The following is a 23,923-nucleotide window of genomic DNA, read 5'->3' on the forward strand; positions in this document are numbered from 1 at the left end:
TTGGCCGTATTTTTCTCATTTCTAATTTCGAGTATCAAACAGCAAATATTCACTTATTCAACTGGCAGATGATTGAGCCGAGAAATAATCAACATATAGTCAAAATTACTCAAAGCAAGATGGATATTCAAAGTCATTTAAAGTCATTGGAGACGTGCAGTGCAGAGACAGTAACAGGAGATGGCGCTGCTCGTGTTGTAGAAAGTGTGATATTTTCAGTTGAAGGCGAGAGTCCATTGGAGCGGTGCAGTTTTGGTCAGGCAAAACATAAACACGGTAACTGCGTTTTCTTCCCCCAGTGTGGTCAGCTTTTCAGAGAAACCAACACAAAATCATGTCTAATTTGTTTGTCATTGACTTTTCAAAGACATTCGACCAATTACGGGCAAACGGGAGATTCACAATGCAACAAAACTCTTCCAATGCTCAATGGACTTGAGTCTCAGAAGGTTCAAAGTGGGTGAAAAATGAACTATAATCAAAATCAAATCAAATCAAAACACTGGTTTGCTAGGAATGATGTGTTTCCGGTCCTTATGTTCGGGGAATTTTATATAAAACACTTTTTAGACTTCACCGTCCTTTACTGCGGCACTCGCGCCTTCAACCGTCAACCCAAAACCACTCAATGATTCAGTTTCAACTTTTTTCCCTTGAGGGAGGTAGTAACAAATGCTTGACAAGGATAAGCTTGGACTATCGACAAAACGGTATGCGCATATGTGGTCGATATCGGAACCAAACCTCGCCTTTTCCGCAGTCAAATCGGTCTAAATCGGTCTAAATCTGTCGTTCGAAAACACTGCGATTCAATTTCCTACGTTTCTACGACTCTACCGCTACAGAAGGCCATAGAGCGACCTCTCGTTGTACAAAAAGAAAAGAAAAAAACGTGCATTGCCTATTCACTGACCGTTTGATTGGCCGGATATTGACGACTCGTTGGCGGACGGGATATCGAACGCGACCGGACGTGTGGAAATGCGTGACAGAGATGGCGTGGAAACAGTCGGAATCTGTGGGTTACAATTTTTGCATTCGGAAGCGACGTTTTAGTGGGAGGGAACGAGCGTTGTTGAGTCGTTGCGCGTCGGCCGCAGTCCTCCCCCCGACGGCGTGGTGTCGGGGTCCTGTTGGTCGTCGTCGGTCGAAATCGTACTTCCCCCGTAGCGATGCAAAGAAGGGTCGTACCGTGTGGCACCGTTTTGTCACTGTTTCCCGCTTTTCCGGTTAGCCAATAGCCGTTAGCTGCCCCTCCCCTCTCCCCTCCCCCCCCCTTTTCCAACCCCCCCGTATCCCTCCGACCGAGTGAAGAACAGAATGAAAACAAAATGGCGGTTGTCGTTTGTTTCTTGGAGCTCCGCCCTCTTCGATCGGATTTCGGTGTCCAAAATGTTTCGCTCCCTCCTCCTCCTCCACTTCCTCCTCCACTTCCTCCTCCACTTCCTCCTCCACTTCCTCCTCCTCTTCCTCCTCCTTCCGTCGCGACCGTTTCTGTCGTAAGGATCCCGGGTCTAAATGAAGTATTCTTTCTTGTCCTCGCCCCCGGACGTCCCGCCCTCCGCGTTGATGATCGCCGTGTCCGCGTCGGGGGCGTCGTCCGAGCCCTTCGCTTCGTGGGTCAGGTACGTTCCTGGGGGAAGAAACGCACACAAGACGAGGGAGAAACGGTCAGACGGCGGCGGCGGAGGAGATTTAAACCCGAGCGGGATGAAAACAGATCAGATTATTATACCGTCGTTTCGCGCGGACAGACCTTAGTTTTTGTTGTAAACCTCGGCGGTTTCGGCTGCGTGATGTCGCCGTGGCATGTCTGGGCAGCAGATTCAAACCGGCGTTGTCGTTCTACTGCTCCAAGTAGGACGAGAGCGCCACCCGCAGTCGGAACCGTGTCCTAGGACTGAGAGAGTTGCCACGCCCCCTCGCTTCGATTTAAAGTCTGGATCTTTGGTTTCCGTAGCTAAGACGTGTCAACTCTCTCAAGACTCAAAACGAAAGTCTGTCCGTGAGAAACTCTAGGATAATAATGATATCGAAATAACTAATGACCCAAAGAAGATATAAATAAAGCAGATTAGAGACAATTTAGCTGGAAATATAATCATTTCAAGGATCTTATAAAGTGCATTTTTGGACTCAAGGCAGTTCTGTTGAACGCTGGTCGAGGGACGGGGACAGATCCAGTGAATGCATTTCCAGGACGAGGGATTAATGAAGTATTCAGTGGTTTGGCATGGCAACGGTCCTTTCGTTGTCATAGCAATGGTGTAATTCAAATCAAAATATCGTACAGTTTGAATGGGGAAAGGTCCCGACACACATGAAAAGCTTGTGACTCTGCCGCTCGTCTCCGTGGAGATGTTCTTTACCTGGAATGTCCCGTAGTACGGCATTGGACCTATCCACCGTCATAGAGATACCGTATTTTCCGGACTATAAGCCGCACCTTTTTTCACAGTTTTGGCCGGGGTGCGACTTATACTTATATTTATACTTATATACTTATACTCCGGAGCGACTTATATGTGATATTATTTATTATTTTCACACTTGCAACTGCATTTCATACTCCAGTGCCACTTATATGTGTTTTTTTCTTCTCTATTATGCATTTTTTGGCTGGTGCGACTTATACTCCAGAAAATACGGTAGATAGGTTTGGGGTCGGAGCCGACTAAAGACATTCTTTGTGCGTCAGGTCGTGTCGTGGCGCTGGCAAATTCTAACGTATCCTCAAGGGAATTAATGAAAAAGTAGTGTAGTTATATAAAAAAAAGTACATTTATTTGTAAAAAAAGAAAAAACTCATAAAAACTCCATGGAACTCACTCGATGCTTCCTCCTTTGTGCTGTGGTCCCTAAAAACATCTGTAATATCAATAAAACAATGATTAAGACACCGCCAACCGATTAATCGACCTAAAGGCCTACAGGCGATGCAGCCGGGACGGGGCGAGTTACAGGTCAGATCTGCGGAGAGACGAGCCTGCTCACAGTAAGAATACATACTTACTGTACATACTTTTGTGCCCTGTTCGTTGCCTCACCTTGACATTCAACGTCTCCATATCGATCCAGTGCGCTGTAATCCTCTCCTTGGCCACTGGGGGCGGTGGTAAACTACATGTTTAGCAGAACAACGTGGCCGTCATTCCGCAATAACCATCGAGCGCGGACCCAAATTCCCAAACGAGGCGAGTTCGGTGTCTTGCCCGACGAACCAATGTCAGAAAACAACTTTTGGACCCTGGGAGCGATCGAGCCGAACGCCGCAGAAGACGATTCGTCAGCGCCTGCTCCCGCCGCAGGTTTGGAGAATGTGTGAACTATATTGATTTTAATTTTTAATCAGAATCACCATCAGACCTTTTTCCACATGGTTTATTCATGGGCGGCGCCGCGGCTGCAGGGCGAGCGCTGCTTTGTCCCATTATCGCACTTTTCAATCAAGCGCCTCCGAAAGTTCTTTTATTCATGTGTTTTGTGTCGAAAAATAACACGCGGAACAGAACGTTTCCCTCAAATATAACTCGACTTCGGGAAATCATTCGCGCTTTAGTGCGCTCCAAGTTTCCGCACAGGTAATGGCAGGTTCTATCGCACTCGCTTAGCGCTGCCTAACTTTTCTAACCGAAGTGCGCCACCTGCTGTTGACGCTTGACTTGTAGTTGCATCATTTGGGAAACATATTGCATTTCTGATGAGTATTGCCATTGCGGTTTATGTTTTAATAAAAGAAAGAGAACTGACGGTAAAAGAACTATAATTGGCCTTAACAAAGAATGAGCAAAGACATTCATAAAGAACATATAGTTTAAGTATGAGTCAGGCTAGTAACTACTTTAGGTTCTTAAATAAGAAAATGTCAAATGTGATTATAGTGTTTATCTTGACTTGAGTATGTTTTAACTTACTTACAATAAGATTTTTTAAATGTAGAAGCATTCTACACAAAAGCAGAATTTGACTTGGATTTTAGACTTGGAAAAACTGCGCGTTGAATATTAAAAAAGTAGTTTTTTTTTTTTATCAATTTAGAATTTTTAAACAGAGAAAAACGCATCAAAAAACACACTGAAATATTGCATAAAAATTCCAATTCCAACTTATTTTTTTTCCAGGTTTAAAAATTTGGAGTTGGAAATTCATTCGCTGCTATTGAAATGTCAAAATTGTATAAAACTGATACTCCGTCATGGAGTCGCCTCTCCACAGACCTGACCCGTCACTTAGCCTGGTCGATTCAGTGCGTGTTTAAAGAAGCTGCTGTTGTGGGCGCGACACAGACACTTTTTACCTGTCAATAATTCAGTTTAAACTCACTTTGGGTTTAAATGAAGACGAAAACGGACGAATAATTACGTCCGTCGTCCTCAATCGTGACGCTCGTTTTAAATCAGCTCGAGTCCTGGTTTAGTCCTGGTTTATTCCTGGTTTATTCCTGGTTTAGTCCTGGTTTAGTCCTGGTTTAGACCTGGTTTAGTCCTGGTTTAGTCCTGGTTTAGTCCTGGTTTATTCCTGGTTTAGTCCTGGTTTATTCCTGGTTTAGTCCTGGTTTAGTCCTGGTTTAGTCCTGGTTTAGACCTGGTTTAGTCCTGGTTTAGACCTGGTTTAGACCTGGTTTAGACTTGGTTTAGTCCTGGTTTAGTCCTGGTTTAGACCTGGTTTAGACCTGGTTTAGTCCTAGTTTAGTCCTGGTTTAGACCTGCTTTAGTCCTGGTTTAGACCTGCTTTAGTCCTGCTTTAGTCCTGGTTTAGACCTGGTTTAGTCCTGGTTTAGTCCTGGTTTAGTCCTGGTTTATTCCTGGTTTAGTCCTGGTTTAGACCTGGTTTAGTCCTGGTTTAGTCCTGGTTTAGTCCTGGTTTAGTCCTGGTTTAGACCTGGTTTAGACCTGGTTTAGACTTGGTTTAGTCCTGGTTTAGTCCTGGTTTATTCCTGGTTTAGTCCTGGTTTAGACCTGGTTTAGTCCTGGTTTAGTCCTGGTTTACTCCTGGTTTAGACCTGGTTTAGTCCTAGTTTAGTCCTGGTTTAGACCAGCTTTAGTCCTGGTTTAGACCTGCTTTAGTCCTGGTTTAGTCCTAGTTTAGTCCTGGTTTAGACCTGCTTTAGACCTGGTTTAGTCCTGGTTTAGACCTGCTTTAGTCCTGGTTTGGATCTGATTTAGTCCTGGTTTGGACCTGGTTTAGTCCTGATCTAGTCCTGGTTTGGACCTGGTTTAGTCCTGGTTTAGTCCTGCTTTAGTCCTGGTTTAGTCCTTGTTTAGTCCTGGTTTGGACCTGGTTTAGACCTGCTTTAGTCCTGGTTTAGTCCTAGTTTAGTCCTGGTTTAGACCTGCTTTAGTCCTGGTTTGGATCTGATTTAGTCCTGGTTTGGACCTGGTTTAGTCCTGATTTAGTCCTGGTTTGGACCTGGTTTAGTCCTGATTTAGTCCTGGTTTGGACCTGGTTTGGACCTGCTTTAGTCCTGATTTAGTCCTGGTTTGGACCTGGTTTGGACCTGCTTTAGTCCTGATTTAGTCCTAGTTTAGTCCTGGTTTAGACCTGCTTTAGACCTGGTTTAGTCCTGGTTTAGACCTGCTTTAGTCCTGGTTTGGATCTGATTTAGTCCTGGTTTGGACCTGGTTTAGTCCTGATTTAGTCCTGGTTTGGACCTGGTTTAGTCCTGATTTAGTCCTGGTTTGGACCTGGTTTGGACCTGCTTTAGTCCTGCTTTAGACCTGGTTTAGACTTGGTTTAGTCCTGGTTTAGTCCTGGTTTAGACCTGGTTTAGACCTGGTTTAGTCCTAGTTTAGTCCTGGTTTAGACCTGCTTTAGTCCTGGTTTAGACCTGCTTTAGTCCTGCTTTAGACCTGGTTTAGACTTGGTTTAGTCCTGGTTTAGTCCTGATTTAGTCCTGGTTTAGACCTGGTTTAGTCCTGGTTTAGACCTGGTTTAGACCTGGTTTAGACTTGGTTTAGACCTGGTTTAGTCCTAGTTTAGTCCTGGTTTAGACCTGCTTTAGTCCTGGTTTAGACCTGCTTTAGTCCTGCTTTAGTCCTGGTTTAGACCTGGTTTAGTCCTGGTTTAGTCCTGGTTTAGTCCTGGTTTATTCCTGGTTTAGTCCTGGTTTAGACCTGGTTTAGTCCTGGTTTAGACCTGGTTTAGACCTGGTTTAGACTTGGTTTAGTCCTGGTTTAGTCCTGGTTTAGACCTGGTTTAGACCTGATTTAGACCTGGTTTAGTCCTGGTTTAGTCCTGGTTTACTCCTGGTTTAGACCTGGTTTAGTCCTAGTTTAGTCCTGGTTTAGACCTGCTTTAGTCCTGGTTTAGACCTGCTTTAGTCCTGGTTTAGTCCTAGTTTAGTCCTGGTTTAGACCTGCTTTAGACCTGGTTTAGTCCTGGTTTAGACCTGCTTTAGTCCTGGTTTAGACCTGCTTTAGTCCTGGTTTAGTCCTAGTTTAGTCCTGGTTTAGACCTGCTTTAGTCCTGGTTTGGACCTGGTTTAGTCCTGATCTAGTCCTGGTTTGGACCTGGTTTAGTCCTGGTTTAGTCCTGCTTTAGTCCTGGTTTAGTCCTTGTTTAGTCCTGGTTTGGACCTGGTTTAGACCTGCTTTAGTCCTAGTTTAGTCCTGGTTTAGACCTGCTTTAGACCTGGTTTAGTCCTGGTTTAGACCTGCTTTAGTCCTGGTTTGGACCTGGTTTAGTCCTGATTTAGTCCTGGTTTGGACCTGGTTTGGACCTGCTTTAGTCCTGATTTAGAACCATCTCTTGGGTTCATTATAAGTGTGAGAATAAATCTGAAAAACACTGCTTTTAAAAACCGAGATTAGGATCAAACTTCTTCTCTTTTCCTAAATAAGCAGTGAGAGTTTCCGGAGCGTTCCAGGACGATAAGTGCACTTAGATACGTCGCCGCGCCAGCGCTAACGTCCTCGTGATGGCGGGAAACGCTCGCGCCTGCTTTTTACAGATGTGCTCTGATTATAGAGCGCGAGGGAAGGAATATTACGAGGAGGAACTAATGCACTCGAGAAAAGATGTGTTTTTCTCCGTCGTCAGGGGAGAGAAGCGTCGCCATGGCACTTCGGCACTTCGTCGTATTGAACGGCGAAAAGAAGTCATTTATCGGACCAAACCAGGATTAAACTGGACAAGCTGAGAACACAACTTTAGCCTTGATGCTAACAGTAGATTATCTGATGTTTTTTTCAGTTTCATTTCATGTTTTTCATGTAATGAACGGGTGTGAGGACATTTCTACTGAACTGAAACACGATTTGCCGATGAAACACGTTTGGTTTGATCTCGTTTCAAGTGAGAAAAGGCTCCAATCATGATAAATACTACTTCATTTAAAGTAAATAAGGACACTTAAGTTGAGTACATTTTACCAGAGCTGTGCGTCTGTAGTCGTTTGGTCGATTAATCGGTCGTTGTGAATTGGACGAAGATTTTAGCGCAAACGATGAATTTGCATTTTAACATAAATATGGCGTTTCCAAGTGCTTTTCTGTGAAAGTAACTGTTTTTGTCTGAACTCTAGTGCCACCTCCGTCCTGCGAGGGACAGTGTGGGTCAAAGACGTGCCACCTCCGTCCTGCGAGGGACAGTGTGGGTCAAAGACGTGCCACCTCCGTCCTGCGAGGGACAGTGTGGGTCAAAGACGTGCCACCTCCGTCCTGTGAGGGACAGTGTGGCTCAAAGACGTGCCACCTCCGTCCTGCGAGGGACAGTGTGGGTCAAAGACGTGCCACCTCCGTCCTGCGAGGGACAGTGTGGGTCAAAGACGTGCCACCTCCGTCCTGCGAGGGACAGTGTGGGTCAAAGACGTGCCACCTCCGTCCTGTGAGGGACAGTGTGGCTCAAAGACGTGCCACCTCCGTCCTGCGAGGGACAGTGTGGGTCAAAGACGTGCCACCTCCGTCCTGCGAGGGACAGTGTGGGTCAAAGACGTGCCACCTCCGTCCTGCGAGGGACAGTGTGGGTCAAAGACGTGCCACCTCCGTCCTGTGAGGGACAGTGTGGCTCAAAGACGTGCCACCTCCGTCCTGTGAGGGACAGTGTGGCTCAAAGACGTGCCACCTCCGTCCTGCGAGGGACAGTGTGGGTCAAAGACGTGCCACCTCCGTCCTGCGAGGGACAGTGTGGGTCAAAGACGTGCCACCTCCGTCCTGCGAGGGACAGTGTGGGTCAAAGACGTGCCACCTCCGTCCTGCGAGGGACAGTGTGGGTCAAAGACGTGCCACCTCCGTCCTGCGAGGGACAGTGTGGGTCAAAGACGTGCCACCTCCGTCCTGCGAGGGACAGTGTGGGTCAAAGACGTGCCACCTCCGTCCTGCGAGGGACAGTGTGGGTCAAAGACGTGCCACCTCCGTCCTGCGAGGGACAGTGTGGGTCAAAGACGTGCCACCTCCGTCCTGTGAGGGACAGTGTGGCTCAAAGACGTGCCACCTCCGTCCTGCGAGGGACAGTGTGGGTCAAAGACGTGCCACCTCCGTCCTGCGAGGGACAGTGTGGGTCAAAGACGTGCCACCTCCGTCCTGCGAGGGACAGTGTGGGTCAAAGACGTGCCACCTCCGTCCTGCGAGGGACAGTGTGGGTCAAAGACGTGCCACCTCCGTCCTGCGACGGACAGTGTGGGTCAAAGACGTGCCACCTCCGTCCTGCGAGGGACAGTGTGGGTCAAAGACGTGCCACCTCCGTCCTGTGAGGGACAGTGTGGCTCAAAGACGTGCCAACTCCGTCCTGCGAGGGACAGTGTGGGTCAAAGACGTGCCACCTCCGTCCTGCGAGGGACAGTGTGGCTCAAAGACGTGCCACCTCCGTCCTGCGAGGGACAGTGTGGGTCAAAGACGTGCCACCTCCGTCCTGCGAGGGACAGTGTGGGTCAAAGACGTGCCGCCTCCGTCCTGCGAGGGACAGTGTGGGTCAAAGACGTGCCGCCTCCGTCCTGCGAGGGACAGTGTGGGTCAAAGACGTGCCACCTCCGTCCTGTGAGGGACAGTGTGGCTCAAAGACGTGCCACCTCCGTCCTGCGAGGGACAGTGTGGGTCAAAGACGTGCCACCTCCGTCCTGCGAGGGACAGTGTGGGTCAAAGACGTGCCACCTCCGTCCTGCGAGGGACAGTGTGGCTCAAAGACGTGCCACCACCGTCCTGCGAGGGACAGTGTGGCTCAAAGACGTGCCACCTCCGTCCTGCGAGGGACAGTGTGGCTCAAAGACGTGCCACCTCCGTCCTGCGAGGGACAGTGTGGGTCAAAGACGTGCCAGCTCCGTCCTGCGAGGGACAGTGTGGGTCAAAGACGTAGAAACACTTTGGCGTTTTGGAGATCTTACGTTTTAGTCGCCCAATCGATCTTCAGTTGACTAGTTAGTTAGTTGGATTACATTTGACCCCACTCTCCCCTTGTGTTTGTTTGTGCGTTTGTGGGCGTGTGCGTGTGTGGGAGTGTGCGTTTGTGGGCGTGTGCGTGTGTGGGCGTGTGCGTGTGTGGGAGTGTGCGTTTGTGGGCGTGTGCGTTTGTGGGAGTGTGCGTTTGTGGGCGTGTGCGTTTGTGGGCGTGTGCGTTTGTGGGCGTGTGCGTGTGTGGGAGTGTGCGTTTGTGGGCGTGTCACCTTTGTGTCTGATGAGGTATCTCCCCAGCACGATGAGCAGGCACAGCAGGATGAAGACGATCACCGCCACCACGCCTCCGATCACGGCGTGGTCCACCCCCGAGTCGCCCGTCATGACTGTGGGATCTGAGGCGGGGCATCCGGGGCGAAAGGGAGGGAGAGAGAGAGAGAGAGGGAGGGGGGGGCGCGATAAGGAAGCAAGTGAGTGACAGTGACATTAAAAACGACAGCGAGAGAGGGAGAGAGAGAAGTGTAAAACAGATTGGTCAGAAAGAGATGGAGAGGTAAAGAGAGAGAGAGAGAGAGAGAGAGGAGAGGGGTAGAGAGGGAGAGAAAAGGAAAGAAAGAGATAGAGCGAGCAGATATGGGAGAGAGACAAAGAAAGAAAGAGAGTGAGAGACAGGGATGAAGAAAGGAGAGAGAAAGCCGAGACAGAGAGAGCCAACAGTGAAATATGGGAGGGAGAGAAAAAGGGATAAAAGAGAGAAAGTATGGAGGGAGAGAGAGAGTGAGAGAGAAAGCGTGAGACAGTGGGAGAGAGAGCGAGTAGGAGAAAGGAGAGGAAAAATTAGAGGGGAGAGTACAGGATACAGAAAGAGAGCAGAGAAGGAAGACAAAGAGAAAGGAGGGAACAAGAGGGTGAAAAGAGAGAGAAAGGCAAGGATAAAGAGACAAGGACAAAGGAGAAAGAAAGAGCAGAAGAAAGAGGGAGTGAGAGAAAGACAGAGCGAGGGGGAGAGAGAAAATAGTGAGGGAAAGGAGAGGAGAGATTGGCAGAAAAAAAGACAGATAAACGGAGAGCGAGTAGAAAAGGAAGACAAAGAGAACACAGAGGAAGAGGAAGAGGGGAGACTGATATTGGGAATGTTGAAAGTGATGAAGTTAAAATGGAGAGATGTTGAGAAACGTGTGCAAATTGTGGCATTTCCTTTACAAAATGATGGAGTGATCTGAGTCGAGCGAGTGAACGAGTCAACGAGTGAACGAGTGAACGAGTGAACGAGTGAGCTCACTTTTCCACTCGCTCCAGACGCAATGTGCAACTTTAGAAGAAGTGACTTCAAATCGAAAGAGGGCGAGAGCGACAGAACGATCGGCGGAAGAAGCAGACGGATGATGAAAGCGGCAGAAACTGTGGAGAGAGAACGACGGGAGGATGTTCAGCTTGGCTCCCATCATGCATCTGGTTGTGGAGGTGTGTCCAGTCCAGCAGGAAGAAGCGAGAGTCCGACCGCACGAAGAAGCCCCGGGTTCGACCGCACGAAGAAGCGAGAGTCCGACCGCACGAAGAAGCCCCGGGTTCGACCACACGAAGAAGAGCGGGTCCGACCGCACGAAGAAGACAGGGTTTCGACCGCACGAAGAAGCCCGGGTTCGACCGCACAAAGAAGATCGGGTCCGACCGGACGAAGAAGACCGGGTTCGACCGCACGAAGAAGACCGGGTTCGACCGCACGAAGAAGACCGGGTTTCGACCACACGAAGAAGACCTGGTTCGACCGCACGAAGAAGCGCGAGTCCGACCGCACAAAGAAGACCGGGTTCGACCGCACGAAGAAGACCGGGTTCGACCACACGAAGAAGAGCGGGTCCGACCGCACGAAGAAGACAGGGTTTCGACCGCACGAAGAAGCCCGGGTTCGACCGCACAAAGAAGATCGGGTCCGACCGGACGAAGAAGACCGGGTTCGACCGCACGAAGAAGACCGGGTTTCGACCACACGAAGAAGACCTGGTTCGACCGCACGAAGAAGCCCGAGTCCGACCGCACAAAGAAGACCGGGTTCGACCACACGAAGAAGAGCGGGTCCGACCGCACGAAGAAGACAGGGTTTCGACCGCACGAAGAAGCCCGGGTTCGACCGCACAAAGAAGATCGGGTCCGACCGGACGAAGAAGACCGGGTTCGACCGCACGAAGAAGACCGGGTTCGACCGCACGAAGAAGACCGGGTTTCGACCACACGAAGAAGACCTGGTTCGACCGCACGAAGAAGCGCGAGTCCGACCGCACAAAGAAGACCGGGTTCGACCGCACGAAGAAGACCGGGTTCGACCACACGAAGAAGAGCGGGTCCGACCGCACGAAGAAGACAGGGTTTCGACCGCACGAAGAAGCCCGGGTTCGACCGCACAAAGAAGATCGGGTCCGACCGGACGAAGAAGACCGGGTTCGACCGCACGAAGAAGACCGGGTTTCGACCACACGAAGAAGACCTGGTTCGACCGCACGAAGAAGCGCGAGTCCGACCGCACAAAGAAGACCGGGTTCGACCGCACGAAGAAGACCGGGTTCGACCACACGAAGAAGAGCGGGTCCGACCGCACGAAGAAGACAGGGTTTCGACCGCACGAAGAAGCCCGGGTTCGACCGCACAAAGAAGATCGGGTCCGACCGGACGAAGAAGACCGGGTTCGACCGCACGAAGAAGACCGGGTTTCGACCACACGAAGAAGACCTGGTTCGACCGCACGAAGAAGCGCGAGTCCGACCGCACAAAGAAGACCGGGTTCGACCGCACGAAGAAGACCGGGTTCGACCACACGAAGAAGAGCGGGTCCGACCGCACGAAGAAGACAGGGTTTCGACCGCACGAAGAAGCCCGGGTTCGACCGCACAAAGAAGATCGGGTCCGACCGGACGAAGAAGACCGGGTTTCGACCGCACGAAGAAGACCTGGTTCGACCGCACGAAGAAGCGCGAGTCCAACCGCACGAAGAAGACCGGGTTCGACCGCACGAAGAAGCCCGGGTTCGACCGCAGGAAGAAGCCCGGGTTCGACCGCACGAAGAAGCCCGGGTTTGACCGCACGAAGAAGACCGGGTCTGACCGCACGAAGAAGACCGTGTTCGACCGCACGAAGAAGCCCGGGTTCGACCGCACGAAGAAGCCCGGGTTCGACCGCAGGAAGAAGCCCGGGTTCGACCGCACGAAGAAGCCCGGGTTCGACCGCACGAAGAAGCCCGGGTTTGACCGCACGAAGAAGACCGTGTTCGACCGCACGAAGAAGCCCGTGTTCGACCGCACGAAGAAGATCGGGCCCGACCGCACGAAGAATTTTGCTGAAAATGACTAAAATTTCATCCCAGAATACAAAATGTTTCAGGTTTATACTTATTCTTCCTGTTTGTAATTGATGACATCACACTAGGAAATTACCCAGCAACCACTGTGCCAAAACAAAAAAAATCTATAAATGAACCTTTATTTTGTTGAATTCTTCTTTAGGGGTCAAAAAAGTTGTTTATTTGTGTAAATTCTCCATAAACTTTGTCTGGAATGAGTGTCCCTTGTGTGATGTCACTTCCTGTATGAGTGTCCCTGGTGTGATGTCACTTCCTACCATTTTCTGACTCGATTGGTGTAAAACTATAATTTATTTGTAAAACATTTATAAATACCCCAAACAAACTCCATATTGGAAAATGATAAAAACCTGTTGTACGTCACTTTAAATGAACCCAAATTAAACCGGGCGAAAACCGAAACTTTTCATATGAATAAAATCTCCTCCAACTGACAACTGACAACTGACACGCACAAGATGGAGTACGGAAAAACTGGGAGCAAATCATTCGCTTGACGTCCAATTTGAGCTGGAAAAGTGGGTCGAGATTGAGTCGGCGCGAAGAGTTGGCGGGTCGGACTAATGACGCGGGCGGCGAGAGGCGGCGAGGGGGCGGGAGGCGGCGGCGTGCGAGACCGAAACACAGCGGCCCGGCGCCAGAGGTCAAGGGGCCGTGCTGACGAGGCCGAACCCGGGAACAGGCTCATAAATCCAGCTGTCAGTCGCACACAATCGCACACAACACGCGGGCAGTCGACGCTTGTACCAATTAAAGGGTCGGGTCGGCGTGCGGGCCGAGAGAGACCTCAAACGAGCGCTGTTTTTGAGAGAAACAACGGCTCGAGCCCGTGTTTTTTCGGCTTGCAGCGGCGAAAAGATGGTTCCTCAGCATTTTTGAGACGTGGGAACGCTGAAAACGCTTAAAGTGACGTGTGACAGGTGTTTACAATGTTCTAGTGTTGACATTATTTGGTGTGTTTATACCTGTGGTACATATAAATGATAGTTTTACACCGATCGAGCAGGTATTTGTGGAGAAACCAACGCAGAAAAATCTGTAGAAAATGACAGGAAGCCACATCACACCAGGGACACTCATATAGGAAGTGACATCACACCAGGTACACTCATACAGGAAGTGACATCACAGCAGGGACACTCATACAGGAAGTGACATCACACCAGGGACACTCATACAGGAAGTGACATCACACCAGGGACACTCATACAGGAAGTGACATCACAGCAGGGACACTCATACAGGAAGTGACATCACACCAGGGACACTCATACAGGAAGTGACATCACACCAGGGACACTCATACAGGAAGTGACATCACACCAGGGACACTCAGACAGGAAGTGACATCACAGCAGGGACACTCATACAGGAAGTGACATCACACCAGGGACACTCAGACAGGAAGTGACATCACAGCAGGGACACTCATACAGGAAGTGACATCACAGCAGGGACACTCATACAGGAAGTGACATCACACCAGGGACACTCATACAGAAAGTGACATCACAGCAGGGACACTCATACAGGAAGTGACATCACAGCAGGGCCACTCAGACAGGATGTGACATCACAGCAGGGACACTCAGACAGGAAGTGACATCACAGCAGGGACATCGTTTCATTTCAGTCAAAGTTTATGCAGAATTTACACAAAGAAGCTACTTTTTTGACTCTAAACATTAATTCAACAAAATAAAGTCGCTTTCAAATATTTTAGTTTTTCAAATTAAAAAGAATGCTGACATTAGATGAGTTTTGGCCCAGTGTTTGCTGGGTAATTTCCTAGCGTGATGTCATCAATTACAAACAGGAAGTGACAGTATAAACCTAAAAAATTTGCTATTCTAAGATAACATTTTTATGTAGCAAATGTAACACGGACAGCAGTGCGCCGTTAACCGCGCCGGGTCATCAACAGATTCATGAACGATCCCGGGGTAAATGCTCCGTCTCGCATTTCTACACATGCGACATCCAACGCGATCGGGACGGCGCGGGGGAAGAGAACCTTTCCTCTCCTCGTGGCGCAAAGCGAGTCCCCGAAGCTTTGAACAACAGAAGATGGGCGTGTCTGCGTGCGGAAGGGGGGCGGGGCAGAAGGACCAGCGACGTCCACAGAGACAAAAACCACACAGAGTTTCAAACGGACACACACAAGGCGAGACGAGGAGGGACACACCACGAGGGGGGGCTGCGGGCTTTTATACCTGGGGCGTCCACGTCTTCGGGCGACAACGGGAGACGGACAGATGAAGGGATGATGATGTGGTGAAGGGGCGGAGCGAGAGAAAGACGGCGTGAGGCGATGCAGAACCGGGACGAGGAGGAAAAGAGAGGAAGCATTAACACATTCGTGAAACGGCAGCGCGTGGGCGGAGCCTCGTGACGACATTCAGCGAGCGCTCTTTATGCTGAGGCCGAGTATGGAAGCACACGTGGGTCCAAATATATTAGAAAAACAAGTATACGTCAATGGATTTGATACTTTGTGACGGTGCAGTGCGATGTTGACTCATGTAAACTTCAATCCCATCCATTTTAGCAGAGCGGCGCAATAAAAAACGGTAACTTTTAAAACCGCAAAAGGGTTTTTAATGTGTTATTTTCCCATTGCCAACAACTAATAACAGTCGATATCTTTAACTCCCAGCGCCGTTGTCGAGCGTTCACTCATTGACGTCGGACGTGTGGCGCTTGTTTGATGAAATGACGCTAAAGTTTGATTGCCAAGCGCTGAATCTCTGTCCAGTCTAACTTTAGCCGCGATTCGTTGAGCGGTCGCGGTCTTATTCGTTTCACGCTGCAATGGCTTTAACGGATAAAAATAAACTGTACCAAACGGCACTGAAGAAATGTTTACAGAGCTCACGAATGTCAGAAAACAACCGCCGTTAGCTAAACTCTGCGCGCAGTGCAGTGCAGCGTTTACTCGAGTGTTGTAGTTAGATAAAAACACTATGTGAGAATGTTTGTACTAATATCTGATTTGATGTACAAGATGTGCGACACTTTCAATATTTTTAGTACTTTATTATTATGTTTATTAGATTTTATGTAGAAGTGGGGAATTTAGCCAAAGTTAAGATAATATCGTGAATGTTGTTTTGGAGATATGCTACATTTGAATATCGAGTATATTTGTTATAGTTTTTAAAAAATGCTACAAAAAAATAAAAAAATATGTCGTAAACGCTCAAAAAAAAAAAAAATGAGGTGATATTTTTTGCAGTAGACACATTTATCTGATGATTAAACGTCAACTAATACTTAAATGTTACGAAACTGAAATGTCAAACTTAGTTCTCGATATCAGTACCACAACGATAACTACAAATACTTTAGGTTTTAATACAATATTACTTTCTTTTGTTCTGGCGAAGCTCAAGAACATTTGAAAACTGTTCAGAAAATATCATGTTCAAGGGCCTTTTTTAGCGTCGATACTTGATCAAACGAGTATCTAATTTCGCTGCTAGTTTCAGTATCGATTAGAACTCGTTTTTCGATCTTTTTAACAACTCGACTGGAAACGAGATGGTCATTTTTGTCAACATCGCCCACCTCACACTGAACGTGCCTAAAATGTGCAGCACTTCCATATCCTCCAGAGCATAAGCCCGTCACAAACAAACAGCAACAATGACTTCTCTTTTTACCTGTAGAAATTACTCCGCTCGGCTCGACTGTGGCGGTGGGGGCGTGGTCGAGGTGCGGGTGGGTGTGGTCGCGGTGGGAGTGGGTGTGATCGCGGTGGGTGTGGTCGGCGGCGGAGGGTGGGGTCATGCTTGTGGGAGTGGGGGCGAGGCGCGTGTGGTCGCGGTCGGCGTGCTGGGTGTGGTCGTGGTGGGTGTGGTCGGAGTGGGTGTGGTAGGAGTGGGTGTGGTCGTGATGGGAGTGGGTGTGGTCGTGGTGGGTGTGGTCAGAGTGGGTGTGGTCGTGGTGGGTGTGGTCGGCGGCGGAGGGCGGGGTCATGCTGCCTGCGGGGGCGAGGTCGGGGAACAGGGCGTTGGAAAGGGAGGCGGTGGTGGTGGAAGTGGGTCCAGAGGCTTCCGGAGCGGACGGGGTCGGGGAGGACACCGCGGTGGTCGGGGAGTAAACCGCGGTGGTCGGGGAGTAAACTGCGGTGGTCGGGGAGTAAACTGCGGTGGTCGGGGAGTAAACCGCGGTGGTCGGGGAATAAAGCGCGGTGGTCGGGGAGAAAGCGGTCGAGGTAAAATCTGAATCTTTTTACGGGAAAAACAGCGGGCAAAGCGGCAAAGGCGGCAGCAAAACACGCCGGGGAGCAGTCGCCAAGCGGGAGCAAGACCGAGGCCAAAACGTGGGGGGAGAAAGCGCAAATGTGGCAAAGCGAGTGGAACAAAAAGGTGAGCGGCGGCGGCGCGAGTGGAGTGAGAAAAAAACAGAAGAAAATCATAAGAGAAGTAACAAAAAAAGAAGAAGATGGAAAAGTCAAATCAAAGGTGCGCGGGGCGCGTCGGGGGCGGGGACTGACCTTGGACGTGCAGCGTGTACTCGCCCTGGCCCTGGCTCCCGATGCCGTTCCCCGCCAGGCACAGGTACGCGCCGTTGTGCGACTTGTTGAGCATCTCGAAGTAAAGGAAGGCGCGGTCGATGGTCACCTGAGGGCCCAGCTCGCCGCCGTCCTTCTTCTCCCACGAGAAGGTGGAGGGCCTGAGGGGGAAGCAGAGGGGGATATGTACTTTAGAGCCTGTGAGGAGTACACAGGAGTACAGAGTACACGGGAGTACACGGGAGTACAGAGTACACAGGAGTACAGAGTACACGGGAGTACACGGGAGTACAGAGTACACAGGAGTACACAGGAGTACACGGGAGTAAACGGGAGTACACATGAGTAAACGGGAGTACACAGGAGTAAACGGGAGTAAACGGGAGTACACGGGAGTACACAAGAGTAAACGGGAGTACACAGGAGTAAACGGGAGTACACAGGAGTAAACGGGAGTACACATGAGTAAACGGGAGTACACAGGAGTACACAGGAGTAAACGGGAGTACACATGAGTAAACGGGAGTACACAGGAGTAAACGGGAGTACACATGAGTAAACGGGAGTACACAGGCGTAAACGGGAGTACACGGGAGTACACAAGAGTAAACGGGAGTACACATGAGTAAATGGGAGTACACAGGAGTAAACGGGAGTACACATGAGTAAACGCGAGTACACAGGAGTAAACGGGAGTAAACGGGAATACAAATGAGTAAACGGGAGTACACAGGAGTAAACGGGAGTACACAGGAGTAAACGGGAGTACACATTAGTAAACGGGAGTACACAGGAGTAAACGGGAGTACACAGGAGTAAACGGGAGTACACATTAGTAAACGGGAGTACACAGGAGTAAACGGGAGTACACGGGAGTACACATGAGTAAACGGGAGTACACAGGAGTAAACGGGAGTACACGGGAGTACACAGGAGTACACAGGAGTACACGGGAGTACACAGAAGTACACAGGGTTCTTGTACCAGAAGTAATGTCTTTGTTGTGGTTAAAGTATCACAGAGTCAGGTTAAAGAAGTCGTATTATGCTTTTGTCTGTTGTATTACAAGGAAACGGGATTTTTCCTCGTTCAAAGATGTTTTCTATGTCTATTTTAAGCATAACTAAGTTCGAGTCACAACTGAGTCTTACTTACGCTTAGAGTACTAAAAAAGTGACCCCCATATTAAAACTGAAGCTGTTCCTGAACCTCTGGAGCCTTTGTGAAGCTGAGACTCTGGAGTTTTAGTCTGTTTTACTCAGTAAGTAAGTGAAGTAAGTAATCAGTAAGTAAAAACACAGAGGAAATCAGGATCTAAATCACGCCTAGATTTTCTTTGTTAAATATATAAATGAGTGAAGCTGATTGACACTAAAATGAGCCTTTGTTTGTTTTGACAATTCTCTTTTAAAAGCTGAAGGTAAATTAACTTACAATGAGGTTTTGGGACGTGTAATAAAGTAAAAATGTCCAGGCAAAATCCATATAAATGTCCTGTTCATTTTATTTGAGGGTATTTTTTATTTGTGTGTTTTGAAGAACAAACGGAGCCTGATGCTTCCCAGAATGATTGATTTGACGGGAAATAAGAAAGTTAAAGCTTTATTTTCATGTACAGCGGCTCAAGAGCTCTTTTATCAGACGTGGTGGACAAAATGGAATAAATATAGTAAAATTCCAAGCGTTTAATGGACGATCTTGACATTGAAGTTATCCCTGTAAAGTGAACAGATGGTCTGTAGATGCTAAAATACAGCAGGCGGCGCTAGCATCGCGGCAGCATGTAGCCCGCAGCTAGCTAGCGTTAGCATTCCTGGATATCTATGCATATTTTGGGCCACTTTATTCTTCTTCACGTCTTCTGTGTTTGTTACGACAAAACTTCCTAAAGTCGGCGTTTGCTCTTGTGACTGAGCAGCTCTTCTACATTAAAATGAATGCGTCGCTTCCACCGCAGAGGTTTGTTTGTGCGCGTTTCATCGGATGCTAACTGTAATAATGAAACACACGGATGTCATTTTGTATTCTGGAAATCCAAATCTGCAACACCGAACACACGTGTGAGCGCATAAATGAGAAAGAAACAATTAGAAGACGGTTAAAGGCTCCGAAAAGTCCATTTTGCATAATATGTCTCGTCTAAAACGCTTTGATTTCCATCCAAAATGAAGTAAATGGACTGTAAAATGAAGCACAAAAGCAAAAAAACCTTTCACGAACCGAAAAGTTTGTCATTTCATTTGAATCTTTGAATCTGTTTTGTTCAGGTTTTTGCCTTCACTGATCCCAAACTGTGATATTTCCAGTCAAACTTAAAGCAGATATTGACTTTTATGAGCTTTTAACCACGTCGTTATTATCGTACGCAGGGCTGAGTTTTGACTCTTAATTTAAGATTTCAGATAAGTTTATTGTCAGTTTATTGTCCACACATGGGGAAATTTTGGTGTTGCAACACAAGTAGTTACAGAAGTAAAGAACAGATAACTTATAGAAAGCTTTAAAAAACACTCTTAATAGAAAAACTCTTATAAACAAAACTCTTAAAGACAAAACCTCTCATTCTTAATAATTCATAAGAATAGAGAGACAAAATTAAAATGAAATAACATAAGACAAAAATAATAATAAATATAGCCGCAAGCGGCAATGATCGGCCCTCGCCACGCCGCCACGCCGCAAGAGGAGGGGGCGCTAACGCGCCCAAATTGTTCTTTTAGTACACCTACTGCTGAATCTGTGACTCTGTCACATCTTCTCCCCTTTGTTTTACCATCATAAAGCAATTTTTATTTTGAATTCTTGGCAAAATGTGCGGCTTTGCCGCACAGACACCGTGACTCTTTGAATAAAAATGTGAATAACTTTTGATGGTCCTGAAGATGAGTCTCAACAAATTTCAAGTTAATAGGGCGAACGCCCTGAGGGGGAGGAGTTTGTGAAAGTATAAAGTGTAAACATGTTCTGGCGATTTCCCCATTGGAATAACATGGGAGGTTTTGGTCATCGCTACAGCAACGCCGTAACAATTATGACATGGGTCTCATTGACTTTTTTGATGGGGCCAGAATTGAGTTGTGTGTCAAATTTCATAAATTTTTCGCAAAACTAAACATTTAACCTCCATATAAAATCTGTAGGGGGCGCTGTGGTGCCAAATTAATTTATTTCACTTCAAGTACGTTTAGGGCAAAGAGTTTAACAACTGATTCTAATTTGACGCAATTCGGACTTTATCTGCGCAAACGGCAGAAATGTTAAATTTGGGAGATTTCTGAAATTCTAGCTACAGTTTGCGGCTTCGCTGCACAGAGACCGTGACAGGGATCAATGTAATTTGAATAACTTTTCATGTCCTACTCCTCAGTAGCATTTTCACCAAATTTCAGCTTTTTAGAGCCAACGCCCTGGGAGGAGTTTGTAAAAGTACGACGTTTGGAAAAACTCCCAAGTCATAATTAGCCATTTTTGAAGCAATATGGCCGACATTTGGTTGGGCGAACGGCGTTGCCGTAACAATATTTTTTACTTCTCTTGTCACCATCTACCTCTGCGCCAAATTTCATAATTCTACGATCAGATTTTTTTGGGGTCATTTCCTATCTCTCAATGCATTTTTGGTACATTTGGGGGCGCTGACGCGCCAATTTTTTTATTTTAGAAAAGGGAAATAGCCAGAATGTAGAGAGTTACGATTTTTAGAGGTGTGAACATTTTTGTGACTTTTCGTCAATGTTCACTGGGTGAAAAATAGGGGGGTTGGTCCCGAGAAGAAGAAAGAAGAAAGAAGAAAGAAGAAAGAAGAAAGAAGAAAGAAGAAAGAAGAAAGAAGAAAGAAGAAAGAAGAAAGAAGAAAGAAGAAAGAAGAAAGAAGAAAGAAAGAATAATATTCCGATGCGAAAACAATGTTTCCCATTTTTCAAATATCATAAACTATACATTTTCGGAAAGCACTTGCGCTTTCCTACCTCATGGTGTGGGTCCCTGGTCACTGACGGGTACTTTCGTTAATTTTGAGTGGGGTCCGCCCACTTTGTGTTTTTGGCCCTCTATACAGTAATAATGTTCAATTTTTAAATGACATGTTCATATGCACGGAACATGCAAGAGATGGGGAACGTATTCGTGAGGTACTTAGCGCAAATGAGTGCTTTATATGGGGATGACGACCGCAAAATCCAAATCGTTACTTTTCACGCTTTAATAGTCAAGATCTGTCCGAAATATTTTTACCCCTAAAGTACATTTTAAACCATACATTGGTTCCTGTCACACTTTTTGCTTCAGTAAATATTTGCTCCTGTATCTGTACTTTAGCCATGTGGGACAATAAAGGAATATCTTATCTTATCTTAACTTAGAGCAGAACTAAGTACCTGTGGCGTTAGAGCTCCCCCTACAGCGTCCTTATGGAAATACATGTCTAATCACTTTTTTATTTCTTTCTTAATCAAAATAAACGTATAATCAAACATAAAAACAATAACATGGTCTAATATGAAAAAAGAGTCAGGGTTTCTCAGGAGAGTTGTCTTTGGGTCGGCAAATGTTATTGTGATGTTCCGCCCTGAGACAGCAGGGGGCGACGATGGGCACTTCAAACGCCCAGAAAACACATTTAACCACCACAAAGACTTATAAAGACGTTTGATAAGCTCAAAATGTAACTTCAAACTCCTTTCAACCGACGATCACGTCTTTGGATAACGGCAGCACTTTCAGAAGCCGTTCATTATTTCACTTTTGTTTATTTACACTGAGAAGACCAGAATGACCTTTATGCCAGTTTTTAGTTCAGATTTACCTCCACGATTGCGTCCGTCAATCAGATAATGAAGGACATAGTGAAGAGCGCTGTATTGGAAAGAACTTTGTCGGTCGTAATCCGAAGCGTTTCGTACAGAAGCTCAAACCATCGTCGACAACTCACTGGTCCAAACACGCAGCGCCGACTATCACCGTGCGACCGTCCGGAGTCCGTAAGTAAAAAGCGTGAACCCGAAAGACGCTTCGTAACTTCTGACTCTGATCCGAAAAGAACTGAGACATCTCTCGAGGAACGTCGCGGACATCGACGACGTCTTTTATTGGCCGCAGCGGTGTCGGACCTCAAAACCCAACAGGAAAACACTTTTGTCCACGCGCTGTCCCGGGAATGGAACCGACAACCAACTTATTGATTGTTTCAAGCCCGACTTTGGACACACGCGCTCTGTCTTTTCGTCTGCGTTGTGGCAATTTGGAGTTTGCCGATGAATCAACTAGAACTAGAACTAGAACCAGAACCAGAACCAGGACCAGGACCAGGACCAGGACCAGGACCAGGACCAGAACCAGGACCAGGACCAGGACCAGGACCAGGACCAGGACCAGAACCTGAACCAGAACCAGAACCAGAACCAGAACCAGGACCAGACTTGTCTTAGCTCGGTCCTGGTTTGGCCTCACGTAGATCTACTTGGTCCTGTTCTAGTCCTGGTTTAGTTCTAGCTCAGTCCTCGTGTAGTTCTGGTTCTAGTTCTTAGTCCTCGTTTTGAAGAGGCACATAATCGAGCGTTCAGCGTTTGCTCAGCGTTTGTTCAGCATTTGTTCGGTGTTTGTTCAGCATTTGTTCAGTGTTTGTTCAGTGTTTTCTCATAGCTGGAAGCGGTTCTGAGAGTATTTGAATAATGTAACAACAATAAAAAGTCTACAGCGAGTCTTTTTTTACGTCGCGTCGCTAACAGGAACACCCTCGACGCTCTCTCGGCGCTCCAAATACTCCGAGAACGATGTACACACAGAAGCGGCGATGCACACAGAGCTCCGTGTAAGCTTCAGAACCCCCGAGGAGCCTGCGGCGTCTGGAGAAGGTTCTACGGAGATCATCATGAGATCGTCACGCCGCTCTCAGCTCCACCAGCAGAGGCAGCGCAGGAGCTCGAAGGACACGCGAGGCAAACACACAGCGGGAGTTCAGTGTTTAGTTTCATTCACACTTCCTGTTTACGATGTTGTCTTCCTTTGAGCCTCGGAGAAACACTCCCAGATTTGTGACATCAGAGGTCTATGAATCTCGCTCTGAGCATTTCTGCCTCACTTCACCTCCACCGCAACTGTGCGCTTACATCAGCATGTCAGGGCAAGCTAGCTTTTGTTTATTTCCCCACAGTGATTCCCTCTGCTGCCAGTAGATGGAGTGCAAACACCACAAATCCTGATGAAAGATCGCCTCACCTAGAACGTAATGTGTGGTTTTCAGTATCTACACTAGCATACGTGCCCTTTAACCTCCTGGAGAATTAAAGTGACGCATGACGGGTTTTTACGATTTTCTGCGTTTATACCTGTTGCACATATAAATTATAGTTTTACACCGATCGAGCAGGTATTTGGGGAGAAAACGTTGAAAAATCTGAAGAAAATGACAGGAAGTGACATCACAGCAGGGAAACTCGTACAGGAAGTGACATCACAGCAGGGACACTCGTACAGGAAGTGACATCACAGCAGGGACACTCATTCCAGTCAAAGTTTATGCTTTAAACATGAATTCAACAAAATAAAGTTGCTCTCATATATTTATATTTGTCAAATAAAATAAGTGGTGACATTAGATGAGTTTTGGCCCAGTGTTTGCTGGGTAATTTCCTTGTGTGATGTCATCAATTCCAAACAGGAAGTGAAATTATTAAAAAAAAGAAGAAAAAAAAGCTTTTCTGGATCACATTTTTATCATTTTAAACA

General features: G+C 47.6%; 1 protein-coding gene across 1 annotated transcript in view; it reads right to left on the reverse strand.

Annotated features, from left to right (window-relative positions):
- Nucleotides 1–1,456: 1,456 nt before the first annotated feature.
- Nucleotides 1,457–23,923, reverse strand: part of atp1a2a (ATPase Na+/K+ transporting subunit alpha 2a) — a 440,146-nt gene continuing 417,679 nt past the window's right edge. The window contains exons 7-9 of the mRNA XM_072440595.1: nucleotides 17,180–17,358; nucleotides 9,596–9,721; nucleotides 1,457–1,633 (exon numbers count right to left, since the gene is read on the reverse strand). Coding sequence (XP_072296696.1) covers nucleotides 1,515–1,633; nucleotides 9,596–9,721; nucleotides 17,180–17,358 — 424 coding nt within the window. The 3' untranslated portion in view covers nucleotides 1,457–1,514. The remainder of the gene's footprint in view (nucleotides 1,634–9,595; nucleotides 9,722–17,179; nucleotides 17,359–23,923) is intronic.

The sequence above is a fragment of the Eucyclogobius newberryi genome, unplaced genomic scaffold, assembly GCF_026437365.1.
Source record: "Eucyclogobius newberryi isolate DKJ021-1_F unplaced genomic scaffold, fEucNew1.0.hap1 SCAF_12, whole genome shotgun sequence".
In the NCBI taxonomy this organism is placed as follows: Eukaryota; Metazoa; Chordata; class Actinopteri; order Gobiiformes; family Gobiidae; genus Eucyclogobius; species Eucyclogobius newberryi.